Here is a 25,608-nt window from a genome sequence, read left to right as displayed (position 1 = left end):
TATAAAAGACAAAAGCATTAAGGAACTAAACCCTCCTCTGCATGGGTCTTTTACATACTGCAAGGAAACAGAGCTCTGATGCTAACAAATTAGCTTGAGAGTGTCCCACTAAAAACACAATCACAAGATGGGGAGCTGTGGGCAATTCTCTGCCTTCTGTTTTCTTGGTTCTACTGTAAACTACGCTCAATATACTAAGAGACACCAGCTATGACATGTCATTACTGCCTCCATCAGGACCTAATTTACATTCCATTATGCACCATGCTAAGTGCTGCAATTTGCAATTTGCCCTAACCAAATCAAAACTATTGCTGGAACTCAGGCTGCATTATGAAGGCAACATGGACATTGCAGACTGTGGACATAGGGGGGGACATTCCTTATGAAAAAGGAAAAACTCCAGACACTTCATCTTCACTACTGTGAGAGTTGTGGCTTTGGACCGTTCCTGTAGGATGCTGCGATGCATTTTCATCTCTCCCCTCCTGCAAATATTCAGTAGGCCAGAAAATGCTGCTGGTGCAAGGGCAGCTTCTAAAACCCTTGCCACAGTGAGTAAGATTTTCGATCTCACCCTGATGCTGGTGCCCCGGTATCCTCTTTCCTGACTCTCCATTGCTGGGGGTTCACCTGAGTGGTTCCCATCCTTCGAAAAGGGAGACTGAGAAGCCAGGCCAGACTCTTCCATATGCCCCAACCCAGCCACAACAGAGACAAATGGGTGTGGAAGTCACAGCACCCAGTCAGGGGGAGAGTGCGTGTACTGCACCAGTGGGGAGAGAGAGAAGAATTGCGGATCCTCAGCAGTAATCAGTGGAAAACAACACAGACTGGAAGGGGAAATAACATGCAGGGACCCCCTGCTTTCCCTCCTCTTATGACATGTGCAATGCTAGTCCTAGGGGAGGCAGGGGAAGGCACGAGGCATACGCACAGCTCTCAATTTCTAGCGTGCAGTTCTGCTGGTCCAAAGGGTATCTCCTCAGATCCATCATGCAAGCAGCTGTGGTGGTGATTCTGAAAAGGAAAAAAAATATATTAAAGGAAGACATGAAAGTCAGGCAGCATGAGGGGCCGCTGTTTCTATGGTAACCAGGGAGAGCCATAGTGGGGAGGGAAGTATGTGGGGAGGGGGAACTGAATGAAGCTCACCCTCAACTGCATGGCTTAAGTCTTTCGTGACTCACGTCAGCCAGGCTGCATCTTTATTAAAGAAGGGGGGGGAGGCTGTGTTCCCTCTGTATATACATGAGAGAGAGACAAAGACACTGAGAGGGGCAGGGCTTTTGAAATGAGGGAAGAAGAGAGACATTTCTGGCTGTGAAAGAGAGAGAGCGAGGACACCCATGCCTATAAAAGAGAAGACGTGTGTTGATTAAATTGCTCTGCATTGGGGCATAAGGAAGAATAATTTATCTGATTATCTGTCTATTCAGCCAGCCAGTCAGCCTCTCCCAGTCACCATGACATTTGTCTATCACCACCCGTACCCCTCCATCTAACCTATCTTTCTATCATTGAATCTGATTATCCAAATCCCACTTCTTTGACCCTCCCTTTTTAATGAATTGCATGTCTCCTTTTCTATCAACTCCTAATTATGTTAACATATTGGGCATAGCACAAATGGGTTGGGTTGCGATAGATATGTGTGTGTGTGTGTTCACACACACAAATCTCACACAGCTCTGATGCGGGGGTGTGAGAGTGCGTGGATGGGGCTGTGCACGTTTGTATGTGATGTGCTGTGTCTGTGGGGGGTGAATGCGGAGATATGTGCCTTTATGTTTGTGGGGAGTGGGACTGCGTGTGTCACATGGTGAAAGAAAGACGGGGGGGTGGTGTTCACTCTGCTGCACTCCCTTTGCATGTGGCTGCCGTGTGCTTCGGATGGCAGGGGGGCAGCCGAGGGGGGATAGAGCAAATCACTGTCTAGTTAACCAGCCTGGCAACACAGCACTGTCTTCATACTGTGCTGCCCCTCAGACATGCCGGCTTTGCTCCCCCTCACCTGACTGCCTGATCTCCTTTGAATGCAATCTCCTTTCTGTGCAGTGTGTGTGTGTGTTGCTGGAGGTGAGGGGGAAGGATTGGTCCCCCCGCACCCCTTTCAATTAACCATCTGGAAGGCATTAATCAAGCAACACATATTTTAGGATGCAGGCATAACCAGTGAACTGTTAACAGGGAAGCTTTGTTATCTTCTGAGCCCTGTGGCCTGGGAGGTGGAGAGCGGAAGGGAGAGAAAGAAAGGGTGATAAAGAATGAGGAGATAGAGAGCCAGAGAGAATGAGACTCAGATCAAGCAAAAGAATCAAGGAGGAAGGAAGAGATAGAAAGCCAGGGTGTATGTGGGGGGGAGGGGCGGTACATAGAGATAAAGCAGGGGGAGGGGGGCAGAGAAAAGAAATGGAGAGAAAGCACTCAGCTGAGCCAGAGATGCACTCAGTGCGAGAGAGTACATCACTGAGCAGCTGTCTCTTTAAGAAATCTTGTGTGCTAAATTTATCTCTCTGCTGTCTGTGAAGACTGTTTGTAGGAGATGAAGCCTTGAGGAGAGCCTTTGCCACTGCCTGCCATGCTATAAATAGATCTGGAGAGACGGAGGGAATTTATATATATCCTCACGGGGTCTAGATACAACATTGCAACTGCCCTTTGTCAGAGGAAAGGGCCAGGGTGGGAAGGGAAAATTAACCTGTTAATCTGAATGCTGGACAATGAGGGGGGAAATGAGCTGCCTAAAACTGATCACAAATGACTGTGTATTTCATTTATTGCTTTAGCAGCAGTCAAATTTTGCACCTCCAACTGGAGAGGCAATGCCCGTCCCGTCCCTTCTCAGCAGTCTTGCTATGGTCAGGAGACATCTCAGAGGGGCAAAGATGAGGTTTCCATGGGGCATCCATCCCTACTGAAGACAGACCTCGGAGTCAGCACAGCGGCTAATGCAGGCGTGCGCCAGGACCGATGAGTTGCAAATGTGCATGACTCATCCCCTATGCCGCACATGGCATATACTGTACATATTATGCCACACCTGTGGGAAATAGCATCTACAAATGCATTCTCCAATTTTCCCTAAAGTGCGAGATGCAAAAATGTATTAAATGAACATTTTCCACCCCATTTGTGGGACCCTGTGGGCTAAAACCTTCCCAGAGCCTCTGTCCTAACTTTGCCGAACCAAGGACGATTAGGGGAGGGCTGCCCTGATTTTCAAATGACCCTCTGGCCTCCCAGCAGGACTCTGCCATCACCTGCAGTGCTGGCTTCAGATCGTGAGCACGACACGGTGTGCTATGGATGCTACACTCCAAAGGCCAATTCCATTCGAGGCGTAAATCTGGCTTTCAGTGGGTTTACTACAATTTACAGCAGCGTAACTAAGAGCAGGATATGGCTCCTTGCATTTTGTAGCAAATACAACCACCAGTTAGGGATGATCATTATTGTGCAATAAACAGGACTGAGATATATTGGCCCCAGAGAATCAGATAAGTTGCCCCCTTCCCCTCCTTAAACTACAGCCTGGCCAGCAGCGTGTGCCATGCATGCCTGGTTACATGCCCTTCTCCCTTTGCATGTTGTGATGTTACCCACGGGATTGAACGGGGGCATGTGGAGGGATGAATCTGCCCCAGAAGCTGATGATGATCCTGCTGCTTTTTGAACACTCATGTGCTGGGATCCCCTCTATCTGTATCACCTGGACTCCAAGAATTCTGCCTTAATCCTCTCCTGGATTAAAGTCGGGAATGGCATGGAGAAAGGTGAGGGTCAACACCAGCTGCCTTCATGCCTCAGATATGGCATGGATGAGACTGGTCATGTGCCCTCTGCTGCCCAGAGACAATGCGGGCATGTGGTTGAACTCCACCCCTGGAAGTGTGTTTATGCTGTTAGGGCCTGATCCAATGCTTTGGCAGCCCATGGTCTCTGCCTAGGTGGTTGCATTTGGCTCAACCCTCCATTTTGCCTGCTCTATTGTGTGGCACGTTCAAGGAATTGTAGGGCTGACATGGCTTATTTCGCAGTGACTGAAAGCCATGACCATCAACCAGCTTGTTGGTGGTCTATGTGACAGGAGCTGGTAGGACTCAGCCTACATCACAAAAACCAGAGCTGCCAAGATGGTCCAGAGCAACTCTGGGGCACATCAGTGAAGGGATTGCTCCGCCACTGACCATGCCATACCTGCTCTGTGCATAAAGCCTATTAGTCTCCAAGGTGGTAAGTCCAGCATCTATCACATGCACTATGGTGACTATTAAAATGGTATATCCATTGGGCACATGTAACAAATCCACATGGGAGGATAAATAGATCTGTTCATTATATAATATGGACTGTTGGATGACTGACCCTTATTAGGAGAGCAATAAAGGAAGAGGGGATGTAAGAAGGAGAAAATGGGAAGAAGGGCAGGAGAGATGAGAGAGCGAGGAATGACAGGGGAGGATGGAGGAGAGGTGAGACAACAAAGCAGGTGGTAAAGCACAGGAGGCAAATGGGGGAAAGAAGACAGAAACTGAGGGGGATCCAGAGAGGCGGTGAGGGGAAGGAGATGGGAGAGGGATGGCAGGAGAAGAATGAGAGGTCAAAAGACAAAAAGTAGGAGGAGTGGAGTCTCCACCTGTGAGAAAGGAAGGTGAAGAGACAGAGAACAAACTATGCTATGGTAAACAGTTACAGACAGAGCGCACTGCCTTCAGGGGGAAGACAAAACAGAAAGGGAGAGAATGGCGGGGGGAAATGGAGGAGGGGGAACAAAAGGGAAGGATGTCACATTCTCTTTGACATTAGAATGCCGCCAGATTGTATCATTTATTTATTTATTAATTCAAAATTTGTGTGGTGTGAAATTTTGTCTGCTTTGATGGGAATTCATAGAGACATTGCCCATCAGAGGGATAAACTCACCCGCCTCTTGCACACAGCATTCAGTGCAATGGCCTGATTTCGTGGCCTCCCACTGACCACAAATGCTGGCTAGCTCCCTGTGGCTTGAACACAATCACCCCTACTACCTTTGCCCCACCCCACTTTCCTTGAAATCACAACCTCCTCCCCTCACATACCTCCCAAAGAGGATTTTGCTCTTCCATGTAACTCATTTCTGCTCAGCTCTGTCAGGCAGAAGTCACACAGAGCTGCTATTTCTGGTGAACAAGACAGCTTTCATTTGGTGGGAGATGGAGGCTAGGACAACTCTGGAAATCTTTTTAAAGGAGGAATCTAGGCCAGGGATACACAAAGTACGTTGGATAAAAATCTGTGGCTGATCATGTGTCCCCACTTCCCTCTAGGGAATGGAAACAGAGCTGAGTCTGTGTCAAAGACACCATACTACTAGCAGCTAGTGGGGATTCTCCTTCAGCACAAGTAGTAGAGGCATGTGCCTTGGCAGTTGCCACCATGAAGCTCTGAGTAGTTGTGAAATGCCAGGATGAGACAGCAGTGAAGTTCTGAGTTGGCTCCCGATTTGTTACAACATGAATGGATCCCAAACTGCAACTGGAGCGTGAACCAAACCTTAAGGGAATACCCACTTAACATAATCTTCTCATTGTCACTTCTGGGCAGCAGCAGAAGGAGGCTGTTCTCTCTCTATGAGCTGCCGGGCACCCTGATCTCCCATTGAATTCAGAGAAACACATCAATCTATTCTTGGCAATGGTAAAGGGGACACTGTTCTCATGAGATGTGCAGCCTGATCAGAGGTCTGGACACAGTTATGAGAAGCATCTTACCTACTGGGAAGCATCAAATGGAACTGTTAGGGGTTTTCCCATTGCTGACGTAGGCAGAGAATTATTAGGCTGTGTGTATGTGAGGGGGTGTGAAGAGCCAATTCAACCTCCTAATACTTCTGCTTATCATCATGAGTTAGGAGAGACCAGGGGGCTTTATCCTGCCTCACCTTGCTCGTAGCTCTGGCAGGACTCCTGAATCTTAACGCGTCTCATGCTAGGGACTCCCCTGCCTAAATGTTCCAGCTCAGACAGACACAATACCAGCCATTTTGTTTCCTTCTCTGATCCTTCTCATTGCTGTTTGTTTATTAATGGCTTCTTCTGTCTTATGTAGAGTGATTACATAAGATCGCAGACACGGAGGGAAAGAGCTCAGAGCTGCTATTAAAAACCTGCCATATTCAAGTCTCTGCCTGTGCCAGGCCCATGCTGCGAAGCCTGTAGATCAGTTCCAGCATTCTTGGGCACCTGGTCCTGACAACTGCCCCGGCTGGACCTGCTTTTGGATTTGGATTTCCCTTCAGCCTGCTTTTTCCCAGTTGTCTGTCTCACTTGTTATCTCTCCTCCCTTGATGACAGCAGCTCCCTCTATCAGACTTCTCCATTCAATTCATTCAAGCTCTTTTTGGCCTCTCACCATCCATTTGCCCTCAGTCCCTTCATCAAAGGGGCCAGGGGAAGAACATTCATCAGCTGGCACAGTAAAGTGGCAAAGCACTTCATCAAAACTTCCATTGCCTTCAAAAGAAATGGGAGCAGACTCTTAATGTGGTGTGTGTGTGTTTGCACACGCGTGAGCACAGGGGGGAATTTCCCTCCTTTGAGGTCTTCCCAAGTAGAATGAAGTCCCTCTCCACCTAAATTTTCCTCATCACTGCAAAGCCCGACACCGTGACATCATGAACTTTGCCTTATCTTCAGAAAGTCCGTCCATGGTTGTGAATGAGAGAGGGGAACACTGTACACAATTGCCAGGGCCTGCAAGTGAGTGGAGATGGAGCCAGCTCTTGGTTTGCTAATTTATTTCAGTGTATGAAGTAGGTAGGTACTGGTACAAACCCTAAAACACACACAATCGATACCAAGGAAAAAAAATCATGTTTTGTCTCAAACTGGGGATCGGGACCCCTCAGGGGGTTGTGCGGTTATTACATATGGGGTCGCAAGCTGTCAGCCTCCATCCCAAACCCTGCTTTGCCTCCAGCATTTATAATGGTGTTACATATATTTAAAAGGTGTTTTTAATTTATAATGGGGGGTCGCACTCAGAGGCTTGCTATGTGAAAGGGGTCACTAGTATAGAAGTTTGAGAACCACTGATTTAAATTCTCCCAAGAAGCCAAAAAAGACAAAGTCCATCAAGGCAAAGACTCCAGAAGTGAAGGAAAGTGAGCAGGGGCCACCTCAGAACTGAAACAGCGCAGGGCCAGTGAGCCATGAGGGGGCTAACCCCACAACTCTGAGCAGCACAGAGTGAGTTCACCTCAGAGGGTTATGTCTACATTGCAGCTGGGCATGAACATCCCAGCCCAGACAGAATGACTCACACTAGCAGGCCTCGACTAGCATGCTAAAAATCGCAGCACGAACTCCGGTGGAGACTCAGGATAGACAGTCCAGCTCAGGCCCAGTGGGTCAGGTCAGCTGCTGCCTGAGCCACAATGTCCACATTGCTGTTTTTAGCACACTAGCTCGAACCCTGCTTGCATGAGTCTGTCTGTCCAGGCTGGCAAACTCACTTCCTGCTGCAGTGTAGACGTGCCCATTTGGACTCCTACTGACTTTAATGGGGACTTATAGAGGCAAAATTATTAATTGCTCAATGAGAAAAATCTCAAACCTTTAACCTTTCAAAGTCTCTCAGAAAAATATGCTGGCAAACATTGCTTTCTGCCTGGCAGCGAACACAACTTCTGAAGGCCCTGAGTGGTTTACAAATCCCTGGTGAATCCCTGTTTTTCCCTTACTATGGTGGTGCAACAAGTTAACACAAGCTGCTATTCATGGCTGGAGTGCACAGCCCCAAACCCTCCAGCCACAAAGCTGAAAGAGTTTGTTTTCTATTCACCCTCTTTGTTCCATTACAAAGTTGCCACATGACCAGCAACCACTTCTCAGGATTGAGGGACATTGCAGGGGTCTGGAAATGGAATAGCAAGGGGGTGACGCAGATCAGGATTGAGGTAAGTTGACAAAATTGTGGGGGAGAAAGCAAGTTTTAAATCCTTGGAGTGCAACAGATCTAGTCTGAAGTCCACTGACAGCACTGTGCGGTACCTGGGACTGGACTAGCCCAAGGTCAAATGTAGGAGCATTGTCAGAGCTACTGTATATGGTGGAAAGTAGCTTATATAGTACTGGCCTTCACAATGCCCGGCATGAAGATGCAGTTGCTATTCAGCATTTGTGGCTTGATTAAACTTCTGTTTTGCTTATGGTATCTTTCTGGTATCTCTCAGGCCTGGTCCACACTAACCCCCCACTTCGAACTAAGATACGCAACTTCAGCTACGTGAATAATGTAGCTGAAGTCGAAGTACCTTAGTTTGAACTTACCGTGGGTCCAGACGCGGCAGGCAGGCTCCCCCGTCAACTCTGCGTACTCCTCTCACCGAGCAGGAGTACCAGAGTCGACGGCGAGCACTTCCGGGATCGATCCGGGATCGATTTATCGTGTCTAGACAAGACGCAATAAATCGATCCCAGAAGATTGATTGCTTACCGCCGGACCCGGAGGTAAGTATAGACCTACCCTCACTCTTTCATTGGGGGAACCAAAGTTTAACCAATGACTCTTGAACCCCAAGGGCAAGGGCCTTTTTCACAGTAGTTCATAAAGGGTCTGACATTTGCAGAAGATCTGCCCCAGGTTTCAGCCAAGTTATTTTGGCTTTTTCCTTTTTCATGGGACCATGGGCATTAGAGATGTCATCCCCATGTCTCTTCCTGCACCACAACTCCCCAGGCTCCTCACCCCGGAGCTTTGGGTTACCCTCCCTACATATTTGTATTTTTTCCTCTAAATTGAATCAGGTCTGGTTATTTCCTGCCCTGGTGTATGACTCCTCCAGGATTCCTGGCATTATAGAGTAGAGGTCCCATTTGTTTATGGTCCTCCAACTAGCTCTCAGTCCAAGCCAATACAAATTAGTTGTGGAGTAAGCTTTCATCAGACATTGTGTATCAAACACATCCCCAAGACAAAGCAATATTACATCTGCTGCATTCCCTTCATCCACTTCTCTGCTAATTCTATCAAAAACAAGCATATGTGCTTCTCCCCAACAGAGGGACTGTCACAATAGAGCAAAGGGGAAGAAGAAAAAGGCCTCATTTGTCCATGAAAACAAATTACTCAGAACTCGATCTTGTTCTCATTGATGTTAACAGCAAAGCTCCCATTGACTTCAGTGGGGCCTAAATGGACCCTGTGGGCTCTATCCTGCAAGGCGCTGAGCTTCTGGCCCTGGTACAGCAAAGTACTTAAGTGGGTGCTTAAAGCCCTTGGTTTGTAACTTTCTGAATGCCCCTGCATTTCCGACATCACAGTCTGTTGCAAAGAAAATGACTGGGATGCCACAGAAAGAGGGAGTAACTTCACTGCAAGATCAACTTAAAGGAGATGATGGGACTGGAAGGAAGGTGGCACGTGAAGAAACAAACATAACTATGGTACCTAGTAAAAAAGGCCAGGAAAACTATGAAAAACACAAGACAGAAACAAAAATCACCTTGCTTAGCACTGCGTGTCAATTTTCTCCACTCTGGAAGCTCTGTTTGAAAGACTGCCCTTTCAGTGAAACTCCCATATGACACAGAACCCAACAGATCTGGCACCAAAATACCTGATGTTCAGAAGAACCCTGCAATTTTGCTCCCATGTTTTTGCAGATGCATATGTAAGCAGAGTCAGGATGAGCTCTACCCTGACATCTGGTGGTGAATTATGGCGAGTGTGGAAAAGAACTCCAGGGGCTGATCTTGTTTGCATAGGGCACACCCACCCGCTTGGCATGAGACAACAGCAACTGAAAGTGGTTACTTTGGCTGGTGTGGGATCCCCAGTTTCTCTGTTATTGGGGCAGGAAGAATAAAGTTTTGTTACCCTGATTCTGTGAATCAAGGCCAGTGGAACTGTTGTATGACAGAAGGACTCACCATTAACTAAGTAGCACTCACTTGACAAGGGGCATGGGTTACAAAACCTAGTGAATTGAGAAAGGTTGGGAGCAGATATTTATACCTGGTGGTGTGAGCCTGAAACACCAATTGCACCATCTCTCTCTCTCCCTCTCCACTGTTAAATGTCAGAGTTAACTTTGATTCCATTAGAAGTCTAGTTACAGGCTGCTGAGCATGCATTCACTTTAGGCCAATAGAGCACCAGCACTGGGGCTCCCCTACTACTAGCTGAAATCACTAAGAGCTGAGATCACTGAGTGCTGTGTTAACTAGTGGGGGAGCCTGAAGCTATATTGCTAAGCGGCTGGTGGAGCAGTTTGCGGGGGATGGCTGGAGGAGCAGCTAGTAGAGTGGAGCCTTGCGGGAATGGTTGGAGTTACCCAAGGAACGGCAAATGGAGCCATTTGTGGGGATGGCTGGAGTGGCTCACGGGTTGGTGAGTGGAGTGGAGCAGCTGGTAGAGTAGAGCAGTTCGTGGGATGGCAGGAGTGGCACACGGGACAGCTGGTGGAGTGGAGCAGCTCGTGGTGAAGGCTGCGGCGGAATCCCATGGAGAGGCGGCCGGTCGGCCTCGGATCACGTAAGGTTCCCCTTAACACTCTGCGCGTCCCCCCTTTGAACTCTGGGGCTGCACTGACCAGGGACAGAGACTTTGAGGGTTGTTGGACTTTTGGGACTTTGGTGATTCTTGGGTTGCTGGACCCAAGAGACTTTGGGGGTGTTGGACTTTTGGGACTTTGGGTGAGTTTTGGGTTGCTGGTTTCAAGAACCAATGGGAAAAGACACAGTCTAATTTGCTGGGGTGGGTTTTCACTCATGGTTTGGTCTATGAACTCTAGTTGTGGTGTTTTCCCAATTTAATGCTATGTTGTTTACCTCATGTTGTTAAACATTTTCTGCTACACCAAGACTCTGTGCTTGCGAGAGGGGAAATATTGCCTCTTTGAGGCGCCCAGGGGTGTGTGTAAGATTTTCCCAGGTCACTGGGTGGGGGATCGAGCTGGTTTTGTGTTACGCTGTTGGGAGGGGACCCCTATGTACTGAACCCGGCCCTTGCTGCTATCAACTCAGCCTGGCAGAAGGGTTACACATATAACTGAGGGTGCAGTTTTGTGGATCTAAATAATTGCAAGCATAACACTTCAGTATTTAGCTGCCCAATTGCACCTGCCGATCAGGTGTCCACATACTACTGAATGTGCTAGAAATTATTTGTGGCCGCAAAATTGCACCTTGCAGTTATCGATGTCAGCAAAAACACAGGTGCAAAATGAAAGGCGCCTAAGAAAATGTTGCCTCAAACCTCTATGCACATGATGGATGGACTTTTTAAAGTGTCCCTCAGAAGACTGCAGTTTTATCACATTAAGACTTCTGGCCTGCAATGAACATCGGGAACTTCCACTGAATGCAACAGGACTTGCAGACTCTGAACCTCTCATGATTTTTTGTGGTGGGTTTCATTGTGCTCTGCCATCAAGGGAGCAGACTCCAGGCAACCCAACAGACTGTGTTTTATTTAAACACAGATCTTAACAGGAGCCTGTAGGTAACAGTGGCAAATACCTCAGTCATCCTCTTCCTTCTTAGCCCAAATACCAGGCCCCTTGTCTCACCCCTGAAGATGGCCTCTCTAGGGTAGTTCTGAGCTCTTTTTAGCTGCAGCCCCAGCAGTTAAGTAGAAAGAAATCGTTGTAGAATGTATGAAATGGAAATTCCCCCAAAACATGAAGCATCAAAGGAGCTGGTGCTGTGTATGGTAAAGATTGGTGCAGTCCATTCCAAATGGAGATGTTTCCTTCCCCTTTGCTGGGCTGGGAAGTAAGCCCAGTGCAGCTCTCTCATTTATTTGTGACTGTTGGAGGCAGGTCTAAGAGCTGTGTGTAAACTTAGCACTATTTCCTTGCTAAGTATCAAACTTTCTATCCCCAACCATCCTGGCACTAGTGTCAGCCAGAAAAGAAAAAGCTGCAGGAAGTTATTTATTTTATACTGGGGAAAGTATATATTTATACTGTCTCATATTAAGAAAGAGGTTGATCAGATTTGCTTCAAACTTTCCATCAATATTTACTTTTGGGAAGAGAGCAGACCTGGAAAATTTCATCTCTATTATCCAAACTTGCAGAAAGTTATAATTAATGTATTATTAAAATACTGAGCTGTTAGATAGTGCTTTTTATCAGTAGAACTCAAAGAACTTTACAGAGAAGGTGGGTATCATTATCCTCATTTGACAGATGGGGAAACTGAGGCACATGGCAGGGAAGTGACTTGCCCCAGGTTACCCATCAGGCCAACGGCAGAGCTGTAAACCCTGCTCACCTGAGTCCCAGCCCAGTGCTCTATCTTCTAGGCCACACTAAGCCCTTTTGAAAGGGGCATTTCAAATGGAAACATTATGCAACTTGAACTATAGCAACCTGAAACAGTATGCAACCTCAATTACTCCTCTGCCTCTAATACTGATCTTCTCCAGTTCAGGGATCACTTTACCCACCACTGAAATGCAACCACTTCTGGTGTGGAATGCGATATTAGACCACTTAGAAGTGAGCAACTCTTGAGCAAGTCTTTCTTGGCCTGGCTGTGCTTTCTTTAAAGATGGATTTTGAGAGCTGCTCTGTGTATGGCCAGAGAGTTGGATGATGGGACAGCAATGTCATTCATGAGCATACAAGTAATGAAAACTTCTCCCACGCTTACCTCAAGCCATACAGCACTGTCCCATCTGGATGGAGCCGAATCATGCGGTTCTTCACTGTCACCCCATGCAGGAAGGACTTCTTGTCATTCAGGAAATAGGTGTCAGGAAGCCACAACTGGTCAGCCACCCGGTTGTCCAGGGTCAGGTTCAGAGGAAGGTCACTGTACGCTAGACGTTTGTCCCGCCAGCTCTGCTGGAAATACATGGTGATGGTGTAGTCCTGGGAGAGAAAACACACAACCGTCAGGCTGTCCCATGGGAGACACCCTAGTCCCTTGTCTCACTCCTGCTGCCACTGAGATGCCTGACATGTCTCCAAAGCTTTTGCACCCAGGAGTCTGCATTCCCCACATGGTGCGTTATAGGAACTGTGCCTTCTTTTGGAAGAATAAAGTTACAGGGCACTGGAATGAGCTTTCTAAGGAGAGGAATTGGCTTGACTTGTCACTGATTCAACACTCAAAGGAGAGAACTTGTTGCAGTTCAGCCACCTCTTCCCTGCTCCACATTCTGCCCACTGCTCCTTAACACCAGAGTTACAGTGTGGCGGTGTGTGTCTGAGATCAGGGAGACAACAGAATACACGCAAAGTTGGCTAAATGTTTTTGAATGGCAGTGGCCCCATCAGTAGAATTGGTCAGTAAGGTCCCGTGGGAGGAAAATCTAAGGGATAAAGGAGTTCAGGAGAGCTGGCAGTTTCTCAAAGAGACAAAATTAAAGGCACAACTGCAAACTATTCTGATGTGAAGGAAAGCTAGGAAGAATACTAAGAGGCCAATATGGCTCCATCAGGAGCTCTTTAATGACCTGAACATCCAAAAGGAATCCTACAAAAAGTAGAACTATGGAAGAATTGCTAAGAAGGAGACCAAAAGAACAGCACAAGCATATAGGGACAAAATCAGAAAGGCTAGAGCACAAAATGAGTTACACCTGGCAATGGACACAAAAGGCAATAAGAAGAGATTCTTTAAATATATTAGAAGCAAGAGAAAGATGAAGGTAAGTGTAGGTCCTCTACTTAGTGGGAAAGTAGAGATAATAATTGATGACATCAAGAAGAATGAGGTGTTTAATGCCTGTTTTGATTCAGCCTTCACTGAAAAGGTTAATAGTGACCAGATACTCACCATAGCTGATATTGACAGCAAGGGAGAAGGAATGCAAGCCAAAATAGGGAAAGAATGGGTTAAAGAATATTTAGATAAATTAGATGAATTCAAGTCAGCAGGGCCTGCTGAAATTCATTCTAGGGCAGTGGTTCTCAAACTGAGGTCCGCGAGGGCATTCCAGAGGGTCTGTGAGTCATGTCCAGGGCCGCTGGCCCCACTGATCAACTCCCCCATCCCAGTGCTTCCTGCATGCCACGGAACAGCTGTTCAGCAGTGTGCAGGAGGCGCTGGGAGGGAGGGGGAGGAGTGGGGACAGGATGCGCTCAGGGGAGTTGGCAGAAAGAGGAGGGGCAGGGGTGGAGCAGGGTCAGGAAGCGGTGGAGCGTGGTGGGGCCTTGGGGTAAGGGGTGGACTGGGGGTGAGGTCTGGAGCTGGGTGGGGGTTGAGCACCCCCAGGGAAAATTAGAAGGTGACTTGGGGGTCCATGAAAAAATTTAAATCAAAATGGGGTCCTCAGGTTGCTAATGTTTGAGAACCACTGTCCTAGGGTACTTAAGGAATTAGCTGAAGCAATCTTGGAACAGTCAGCAATTATCTTCAAGAACTCATGGAGTACAGGTAAGGTCCCAGATAACTGGAGAAGGGCAAACATAGTACCTATCTTTAAAACGGGGAACAAAGGGACCCAGGGAATTATAGACCAGTCAGCCTAACTTCAATACCTGGAAAGATATTGTGACAAATTATTAATCAGTTTGTAAGCATTTAGAGGACAACAGCGTTATAAGGAATAGCCAGCATGGATTTGTCAAGAACAAATCATGCCAAACCAACCTAATTTCCTTCTTTGACAGGGTTACTGGCATAGTGAATGGGAGGAAAGCAGTAGATGTTATATGTCTTGATTTTAGTAAGGCTTTTCACACAGTCCCACATGACAGTCTCATAAACTAATTATGGAAATGTGATCCAGATGAAATTACTATAAGGTGATGCACTTGTTGAAAGTACGTACTCAAAGAGTAGTTATGAATGGTTTGCTGTCAAAGTGGGAGGATGTATCAAGTGGGGTCTGACCGGGGTCAGTCCTGGATCTGGCACTATTCAATATTTTCATTAATGACTTGGATAATGGAGTGGAGAGTATGCTTGTAAAATTTGCAGATGACACCAAGCTGGGAGGGGTTGCAAGCTCTTTGGAGGACAGGATTAGAATCCAAAACAATCTTGATAAATTAGAGATTTGGTCTGAAACCAACAAGAAGAAATTCAACACAGACAAGTGCAAAGTACTTCAGTTAAGAAGGAAACATCAAATGCACAACTATAAAATGGGGAATAACTGGCAAGGTGGTAGTACTGAAGAAAAGGATCTGGCAGTTAGAGTAGTTCACAAACTCAATGAGTCAACAAGGTGATGGCATTTGAGAAAAAGGCTAATATCATTCTGGAGTATATTAACAGGAGTGTTGTAAGACATGGGAGGTAATTGTCCTGTTCTATTCAGCACTGGTGAGGCCTCAGTTGGAGTATTGTGTCCAGTTGTAGGCGCTACACATTGGGAAAGAGGTGAACAACTTGGAGAGAGTCCAGAGGAGAGCAACAAAAATGATCATAGGTTTAGAAAACTTGACCTATGGGGATAAGTTTAAACAAACTTGGGCATATTTAGTCTTGAAAAAAGAAGACTGAGGGGGGACCTGGCAACAGTCTTTAAATAAGTTAAGGGCTCTTATAAAGAGGATGGTGATCAATTGTTCTCCATGTCCTCGGAAGGTAGGACAAGAACTGACAAGAATTAAGGCCCCATGGCCTTAATTGGCAACTAGGGAGATTTAGGTTAGATATTAAGAAAACTTTCTAATTATAAGGTTAGTTAAGCTCTGAAATAGGCTTCCAAAGGGAGGTTGTGGAATCTCTGTCATTGGAGGTTTGTAAGAACAGGTTGGACAAACACCTGTCAGGGCTGGTCTAGGTTTATTTGGTCCAGCCTCAGCACAGGGGGCTGGACTTGATGACTTCCCGAAGTCCCTTCCAGCCCTGCATTTCTGTGATTCTATGAAGACCCCAAAACTGTTGGGGACCAGGCTGGGGTTTGTGTATATCCCAGATTCATTCATCAATCATATTAATGGTCATGTCTATGGCTCTCATCACCACAGTGTTGATGGAGTGCTGGCTCATCAAGCTTCACTCGCCACGTCTAGCAGTTGGACCTCTAGAAGGGAATCTGTTCCAGGTCTGGGTGTGTAATTATTATTATGTGTCTTGCAGTAGCACATAAGGGCCCCAACCATGATCAAGGCCCCATTGTTCTGGATGCTGCACAAACAATTAGTAAGAGACAATCCTTGCAGAGCTTACAATTGAAATAGACAAGATACACATTGGGTAGAAAGGGAAACAGAGGCACAGATAGAAGTGACTTCGCCAAGGTCACCCGGTGGGTCAGTGGCAAAGCTAGGAATAGATGTGAGGGAGGGATAACTCAGTGGTTTGAGCATTGGCCTGCTAAACCTAGGGCTGAGAGTTCAATCCTCAAGGGGGCCACCTAGGGATCTGGGGCAAAATCAGTACTTGGTCCTGCTAGTGAAGGCAGGGGGGCTGGACTCAATGACCTTTCAAGGTCCCTTCCAGTTCTAGGAGATAGGATATCTTAATTAATTAATTTATTTTTTTATTATTTTATGACGGGTCTCCTGACTCTCCCTGCCCACTGGATCATAATTCTCACTCTCTTATACAGCACTGCCTTTTAGCAACCAAAAAAGAAGAAATTATATATATCAATATATACATAAACTTAAAGAAAATATATCCCAGGGGTAAACCTGTGAGGGCGTGAGGCAGGGAGGGGATTTCTGGCTGGCTCAGCCATTGTTTGTTGCAAAGAAGCAGGCAGTGGAAGCCACTTTCACTTCATTTATTCTTTTAAAAAGCAGAGGGATTGTTAAGGGAAGATAGCAACTTTCACCTCTAAGCCAGGGGTTTAAAGTCAGGCTAGCTTGGCAATGACCAAAAGCCATTACCCCTAGATTCACTATATGAAGTGAATTGGGGGCTTCATTGAAGTTCTAAGTAGGCAAGGAAGCATGTCTTGAAAACCACAATGAGAAGGGGACATTAGCAGCCCTATGGCTTAGCAGAGAGGCTGATTACATAATGAGGCAGGGAGGCTGAGATCTTGTTCCCTGTGGAGCTGACCTATCTGTCAGGGTTGGGGCATGTTCACAGGATGGCAGGGAGTAGCTTGCACTGCCATCGCCCATGCTGCACTTGTTCTGAGGATTAGCAGAGGACTTTGCTCGCTAGGGCTGTCAGTCCAGCACTAAATCCAGCTAAAAGCTCAAAATAATGAAATGATCCCGCATGTGTAGCAAGCCCTCCCTGGGTGTCTGAAAATAGGCCAAATCTCAGCCAAGTGAATGGAGCTTGAATTTCCATGAGAAAACATCAAGACAGGGCAAATGGAGGGGGAGGGAGGGCTTGATTACTGTGCAAATAATTGCTGCTAAATCCCTCAGCCCATTCCACCATGACTCTGTCACCTTATAAGAACAGTCCTAGATGGTAGGCATAGTAACTACACAATGCCTATACAGAGCGGCTGCTTGCTGTTCCCAACTATCTTGCTTCAGCTTCAGAGCAGCCTGGAATGAGTGTTGTGATCTCATGACCCTGTGTGTGAGCAACCTCCTCTCATCATCTTGTGAAACGCTGATTGGGCTGGAGGGGACAGGGTTTGGCTCATTCCATCTCGCTCTCAATTTAGTATTTTTTTTCATCCTGCAATTCAGCTGCCCTTGTCAGGATACAAGATGGGTTTGTAAAAATTGGTTCTTTCTCCTGAAGCTTATATGGGTGGTCAACTTATGAGCAATGGTGCCATATTTAGGAAGCAAGGAGATTGTGATAGCCCAAGTTGCCATAACACCGATGATGGAGTGCTGGCACACCATTGCTTTCTGTTTACATGGAAAATATAGATTCATAGATTCATAGATTCATAGATTATAGGACTGGAAGGGACCTCGAGAGGTCATCGAGTCCAGTCCCCTGCCCGCATGGCAGGACCAAATACTGTCTAGACCATCCCTGATAGACATTTATCTAACCTACTCTTAAATATCTCCAGAGATGGAGATTCCACAACCTCCCTAGGCAATTTATTCCAGTGTTTAACCACCCTGACAGTTAGGAACTTTTTCCTAATGTCCAACCTAGACCTCCCTTGCTGCAGTTTAAACCCATTGTTTCTGGTTCTATCCTTAGAGGCTAAGGTGAACAAGTTCTCTCCCTCCTCCTTATGACACCCTTTTAGATACCTGAAAACTGCTATCATGTCCCCTCTCAGTCTTCTCTTTTCCAAACTAAACAAACCCAGTTCTTTCAGCCTTCCTTCATAGGTCATGTTCTCAAGACCTTTAATCATTCTTGTTGCTCTTCTTTGGACCCTTTCCAATTTCTCGACATCTTTTTTAAAATGCGGCGCGCAGAACTGGACACAATACTCCAGCTGAGGCCTAACCAGAGCAGAGTAGAGCGGAAGAATGACTTCTCGTGTCTTGCTCACAACACACCTGTTAATGCATCCCAGAATCATGTTTGCTTTTTTTGCAACAGCATCACACTGTTGACTCATATTTAGCTTGTGGTCCACTATAACCCCTAGATCCCTTTCTGCCGTACTCCTTCCTAGACAGTCTTTTCCCATTCTGTATGTGTGAAATTGATTTTTCCTTCCTAAGTGGAGCACTTTGCATTTGTCTTTGTTAAACTTCATCCTGTTTACCTCAGCCCATTTCTCCAATTTGTCCAGATCATTTTGAATTATGACCCTGTCCTCCAAAGTAGTTGCAATCCCTCCCAGTTTGGTATCATCCGCAAACTTAATAAGCGTACTTTCTATGCCAATATCTAAGTCGTTGATGAAGATATTGAACAGAGCCGGTCCCAAAACAGACCCCTGCGGAACCCCACTCGTTACGCCTTTCCAGCAGGATTGGGAACCATTAATAACAACTCTCTGAGTACGGTTATCCAGCCAGTTATGCACCCACCTTATAGTAGCCCCATCTAATTTGTATTTGCCTAGTTTATCGATAAGAATATCATGCGAGACCGTATCAAATGCCTTACTAAAGTCTAGGTATACCACATCCACCGCTTCACCCTTATCCACAAGGCTCGTTATCCTATCAAAGAAAGCTATCAGATTGGTTTGACATGATTTGTTCTTCACAAATCCATGCTGGCTGTTCCCTATCACCTTACCACCTTCCAAGTGTTTGCAGATGATTTCCTTAATTACTTGCTCCATTATCTTCCCTGGCACAGAAGTTAAACTAACTGGTCTGTAGTTACCTGGGTTGTTTTTATTTCCCTTTTTATAGATGGGCACTATATTTGCCCTTTTCCAGTCTTCTGGAATCTCTCCCGTCTCCCATGACTTTCCAAAGATAATAGCTAGAGGCTCAGATACCTCCTCTATTAGCTCCTTGAGTATTCTAGGATGCATTTCATCAGGCCCGGGTGACTTGCAGGCATCTAACTTTTCTAAGTGATTTTTAACTTGTTCTTTTTTTATTTTATCTGCTAAACCTACCCCCTTCCCATTAGCATTCACTATGTTAGGCATTCCTTCAGACTTCTCGGTGAAGACCGAAACAAAGAAGTCATTAAGCATCTCTGCCATTTCCAAGTTTCCTGTTACTATTTCTCCCTCTTCACTAAGCAGTGGACCTACCCTGTCTTTGGTCTTCCTCTTGCTTCTAATGTATTGATAAAAAGTCTTCTTGTTTCCTTTTATTCCCGTAGCTAGTTTGAGCTCATTTTGTGCCTTTGCCTTTCTAATCTTGCCCCTGCATTCCTGTGTTGTTTGCCTATATTCATCCTTTGTAATCTGTCCTAGTTTCCATTTTTTATACGACTCCTTTTTATTTTTTAGATCGTGCAAGATCTCGTGGTTAAGCCAAGGTGGTCTTTTGCCACATTTTCTATCTTTCCTAACCAGTGGAATAGCTTGCTTTTGGGCCCTTAATAGTGTCCCTTTGAAAAACTGCCAACTCTCCTCAGTTGTTTTTCCCCTCAGTCTTGATTCCCATGGGACTTTACCCATCAGCTCTCTGAGCTTCCCAAAATCTGCCTTCCTGAAATCCATTGTCTCTATTTTGCTGTTCTCCCTTCTACCCTTCTTTAGAATTGCAAACTCTATGATTTCATGATCACTTTCACCCAGGCTGCCTTCTACTTTCACATTCTCAACGAGTTCCTCCCTATTTGTTAAAATCAAGTCTAGAACAGCTTCCCCCCTAGTAGCTTTTTCAACCTTCTGAAATAAAAAGTTGTCCCCAATGCAGTCCAAGAATTTGTTGGATAGTCTGTGCCCCGCTGTGTTATTCTCCCAACATATATCCGGATAGTTGAAGTCCCCCATCACCACCAAATCTTGGGCTTTGGATGATTTTGTTAGTTGCTTGAAAAAAGCCTCATCCACTTCTTCCACCTGGTTAGGTGGCCTGTAGTAGACTCCTAGCAGGACATCTCCCTTGTTTTTTGCCCCTTTAAGCCTAACCCAGAGACTCTCAACACTTCCGTCTCCTATGTCCATCTCTACCTCAGTCCAAGTGTGTACATTTTTAATATATAAGGCAACACCTCCTCCCTTTTTCCCCTGTCTATCCTTCCTGAGCAAGCTGTACCCATCCACACCAACATTCCAATCATGTGTATTATCCCACCAAGTTTCAGTGATGCCAACAATGTCATAGTTGTATTTATTTATTAGCACTTCCAGTTCTTCCTGCTTATTCCCCATACTTCTCGCATTTGTATATATGCATCTAAGATACTGGTTTGATCTTTCCTCCCGGTTTTGTCCTGACTCTCCTTTCTCTCTGCCAATATAGCAATATATCCGTACAAACAGTCTTGATTCCTAATCTATTGTACTGCTATGGTATGCTATGGAGTGGGTGGGGCTAAAGACATGTCAGAGAGTGGGGTGGAGTTACGATATATCCAGTGGGGCTAAAATAAACTGAGTGGGTGTGGCTAAAGTAGGACAAGGAATAGGGTGGGGCTAAGGCAAACCAAGGTAGGGGATAGGCTACAGAAGTTGAACTGAAGTTTCAGAATGAATTACTGCTGGTGAAATAATGGCTAAAAAACATTTCATAAATAAGAAGTGCCCCATCAGTCACTGTAGGAAATCTCTGTAAAGTAATACAGAGATGGTACAGGAGGCACCCTACCCTGCGGATTTGCACTGGGGGCAGCCAGACTCCTGCAGCTTCTGAGGGTGCAACCTCCCTCCTGAGGGATGTAGGAAGCCCGAGCTATCCCTGTGGTGGGGCTGCTTTGTGGAGCAGCTAGCTGAAGGGGACCCATGCTGGGGAGGTCAGGGAGGCATTCTGCCAGCCTTAATCCTGCCAGACTTCAACTGGAGCTGTGAACGCTCAGTGCCTCTAAAAACTAGGCTCACGTGGGGCACCGAAGAGCTGAGGTACCCATAACTACTAGACGCTTGCAGGAAATTTAGGCCTAAGTGTGGCCCAAGGCCAGAGAGCTGGGGTAGACCCCAGGCCTTCTGACCCTTAGTCTGTGTTTTAACCCAAATCCACATACTGATATCACCTCCTGACTTCACCCCCGAACACGCCAGGAGTTTGGTTAACAAACAGGCTTTTTTAAGGATTGCTGAATTCTTCCCCCATCTCTGAGGGAGCTCAGCATTATCTTCAGAAGGCCTTTCCCCAGGAACTCCACACACTTGCAGTGAAACACCCTTCAGCAGTCTGGCCCCACATTCCCCTGTAAGAGTGAAGGAGCAGAACAAATCAGCATGGTGCCTATTTTTATTATTATTGAACCACCAGTTCTGGTATTCCTCCCCAGTCATGCCAATGCTCCTCAGGTCACCAGCAGTACCTTCTGCTGTCCCAGTCCTAGAACCCCCACCTAGCTCTGCCAATACACCTCAGTTCGGACCCTGGCTTTCCTAGTCTGGGCTCCCCTCAGGACTCTGCACCTTAGCCCTTAAACAAAACACCCCTCTGTGATATAAACTGAGTTCCAAAGAACAGGTGATGTCCCAGAGCACCCCCTTGTGGCCTGGGACAGCCCTGAAGGCACCTGGCCTCAGTTTCCCTCTGAGTTCCAAGAATAAACCATTTACACCCCATCTTTAAGAACACTATTCCCCCTTTATCAGTGCTAATTTATTCAGATTAACCATCTCCCCTTTTTGATTCAGGGTCTTTCACAACCCATCTTCTTGGGCCTGTGCATTACCAGTCCTGGACTGTCAACTCTCCACTCAGATTCAAGGACTGCACAGCCTCCATCTTGGGGCTGTGAGCTTTGCTGTCAGCCCTGGCCTTAATAGCCTACAGACTCTGCCCTGAGGTTCAGAGATTTCAGAGCCTTCCTTCCTGGTGACTGAGAGTTTTCAATCCTGACCTCCCCAGCCTGCATGCTCTCTCAAGTCTAGGGTTTCACAGTCCTCCTTCTAGAAACTGTGCACCTCAAACTCATTCATCCCTCCCTCCAGGCTTTTTCAACAGCTTCTCCTTGACTAAGCTTGGAGCCTCCTCTTAAGTCACCAGCCCAGACACTAATCAGACTCTTGATTCTCCCCAGGTGGGTCTAATAACCTCAAACACCTGTCTGCACTGGTTGGGAGAGATGGGACCCTAGCCTCACTCAGTCTATAAGGCTCCTAGTCCCAGGCCCTTAAAGGAACAATATATTCCCCCCTCCCCAACACTAACTGCTTCCCAAGACCATTTTCCTCTCTCCAAATGATTGCTCTAATTATTTTTCTATTCTTCATCTGCTTGCCCTGGATACCTGGGGTAGCTACTCCCCCCCCCCAAACCTATCTCCCCTAGCTTTAAAGGCCAGTACCCCATTAGAGGGCAAATGATCAGTACTGACCACAATGAGAGTATATAAAACTCATGGCTTTTGTGCTCTGATCCAGGCTGGAATGAGAGGATCTGGGGGTTAAAACATAAGGTATTAACTTTCTGAATCAGCATGCTATTTCCCTACTGGTTTTATAAACCAGTCATCTAGCACTGGTGAGCTACAGAGAGCTTTCTGGGACGTGGAAGAGCAAATATTCAAGCCAGTTCTTTCCCAGGTTCCCTGGCTGCTCCTGTGTGCTTCCTTTCCCTCCAACTCACGGCCAGACATTATTGTGCAATGCCATGAATCTGCATTTCCAGATAACCCCTCTTATCTTTTACAAAGTACTACAGTCCACCTAGTATTTAGTGCTTCTCATGGACTCTCCCCCTCTCTGGCTCTCTTTCCCTCTCACTCCCCCTCTCTCACTTTCTGTCCCCCCCACGCATCTCCTCCTTCACTTTCTCCATTTTGATTTTTCTCTCCTCCTCCTCCTCCTCTTTCCCATACATCTTTCTCACTCCATTTCTCAGTATCTTCCCTTCCTCTACCAGCCCAGTGACAATCTCTGCTGAGTGATGTGTGTGATTGCTGGACAGAAGAGAAAGAGCCAGGCAGGCATCCAATATTCAGAGGTCAGAGTTCTCTTCAGGAGAAGAGGTGACACTGACACTGAGGTATTAATGGGCTGCAGCTCCAAAGCACAGGGAGGGGAGACTTTGAGAACGGAGCGTGCTCTCTGGGAGCCGCTAGCAGAGTGCAATGCACATAACAGCTACCTTATCACATCTGAAGGAGAGTGCACCAACCCAGAGTCCATGCCACAGGGGAAGGCACTGATAAGTTACCCTACAGCATGCAAGAGAGACTGTATCACAGAGGAAAGAAACCATGCATGCCAATCATGTACTATGTTTGATAGATGCTGTAGCCCGTGGAGGAAGCAGAGACCCCATGAGCTCTATCCAGCTCACCTGTATCTTCCTAATATTAACAGACAATAGACAGATGAAAAAATATCCGGACATGAATGAAAGGCTAGAATTAGAGGTATCGATCTGTTCAATGCGGGTCGCAAGGCTACAAACCTATTAGAAAAAATTACAGCGGAAGCCTCCGGTTCAGACATGGATAACATCATAACTGAGGGTAACACCATCCTTTTAGAGCAGGGTAACCAGACTGATTCAATGTGTGCAGTATCCACAGGCTCTGGATTCCTGACTCCCTACACTGACATTCTCACAAGGCGTCAAGCAGGGACCCCACAGGGCATCAGTCAAGATCCCTGTGTTCTGGGGTTTATCCACCAGCCATGCTAACATAGTAGCTTCCCAAACCTCCCAGTCTCTGCACACTCTCACAAGCCAACGGGCCCCCCAGGCAATGAGTTGATTCTCAAGGGAATGGGCATCCCCAGCAAAATGAACACCTACTGTCCTCCGTCAGCAGTCTCTGCAGAGGTGAGAAACTGACTGGGCCTGGGGACCGAACACACCTTGCAGCCCTCGGGCTGTTCTCCCCAGGTCAGCGTTAGTGGGACAGTGTGGGCTGTGGTCACTCTGCTGCCTGTGCTGGGCTGGTGCGGAGGATAAACAGAAGAGCTTGTCGCTATGGGGAGGCTCACACTCTAAGTGATTTTCTACAGCAGTGCAGCTCTCTGGCACTGCTACCCACAGCGGGAGCTGCGCTGCAGACACAGTGATGGGCATTTTGACCTCCTTGTTTTCAACCAGGTTGGAGGGCACAGTGGTACCCTCTCTATGCTGCAGCTACCCACTGGTGGAAATGTGTCTGTGCAAAACTGCTTACACAATTCCTAGTATAGAGGAGGTGGCTAGAGCTCTCAGTTCAGCACCTTTTCAGCTGCATGCATTCACTCAGGGCCAGGAGAGCCCACTGAGTTCTTACATGGGTATGCAGTGGGAGGTGAGGGTTGCATGGCCCAAACAATGGCCAGGCAGAATTCCGTTCTCTGCACTAATGAGGGGGCAGAGACTGATCCCTCCCTACTTCCTTGAAGGCACACAGCACCCCAAAGTGGATATGCCCTGATGAAGTATACTAACCATGAGCCTAATTACATGTCTGGATCCCCTGAACTATATCTTAGCGCCTAGTCTCTGTGCACAGTTACTCAACCTGCATGCTCAGATTCTGGGATTCTGCAGGCGCAGTGGCCGTGTGTTTCTGTGGATACTGCCATTGCATTTCTTCTTTACCCTTTAAAACTTTGTCATCAGGGCCAAATCCAGGTTCCACTGAAGCCTAGCATTTGTGTTACAGATGCCAGCTGGTAGCAGGACACTGCGTGGGATTGCCATGTGGCTTGTATTGTCTAGGATTACCTTGATTTGAGAGCAACCCCACACCTGGCTCATTTAACTCCCTGAGACACTATGCTCTTGCAAAGACACACACAGTTACATGGGCCACAGCAGACTGGCTCCAGCTGAACTTGGCTGCCATGGCTAGACTTGTCTGTGCCTGGCATGCACAGTGCCCCAGCCCCACCATGGGGAACTGAAATAGGCAAAAGGCAGCTGAGGGAACAGCTCCTTCTGGCCCAAGTGGGAGCAGCTGGGTTAAGTCTTGCTCAGCTGGAAGACACTTGCACGTCCATCACAATAATGGGAGGAGAAGCATGTGTCCTGGGCTCTCTCTACATAGGGGGCTTCCCCTCTCCAAATCCCCTGCCAGGGTCCCTTCACCTGGTTGCTGTGGAAGAGATGTGGAGAGGCCATGTTGGCTGGCTGGTCTCTGGCTCTCTAGTTACTGCTCTAGGGTTTTTTTATTTATTGTCCCATTTTTTTTCATCAAAGAGGCAGCCCTGGGAGCCCAGCTGCGTGACAGGCCCCGCTCAGCGCTGCGCCTCCCATTCACCCATCCTGGAGCAGACACAGCACCTGAGCCTGCTGGAAGGCTTTCTGAGCATAAC

The 25,608-nt window shown here is 46.9% G+C and overlaps 1 protein-coding gene across 1 annotated transcript in view; it reads right to left on the bottom strand.

The window, feature by feature from the left end:
* Positions 1 to 25,608, bottom strand: part of LOC117883390 (gamma-aminobutyric acid receptor subunit beta-4) — a 99,716-nt gene that overhangs the window by 12,312 nt on the left and 61,796 nt on the right. Inside the window, exons 4-5 of the mRNA XM_034782657.1 lie at positions 12,648 to 12,868; positions 938 to 1,020 (exon numbers count right to left, since the gene is read on the bottom strand). Coding sequence (XP_034638548.1) covers positions 938 to 1,020; positions 12,648 to 12,868 — 304 coding nt within the window. The remainder of the gene's footprint in view (positions 1 to 937; positions 1,021 to 12,647; positions 12,869 to 25,608) is intronic.

This window comes from Trachemys scripta, chromosome 9 (genome assembly GCF_013100865.1).
Source record: "Trachemys scripta elegans isolate TJP31775 chromosome 9, CAS_Tse_1.0, whole genome shotgun sequence".
NCBI lineage: Eukaryota > Metazoa > Chordata > Testudines > Emydidae > Trachemys > Trachemys scripta.
This window is presented reverse-complemented; position numbering and strand designations above follow the sequence as displayed.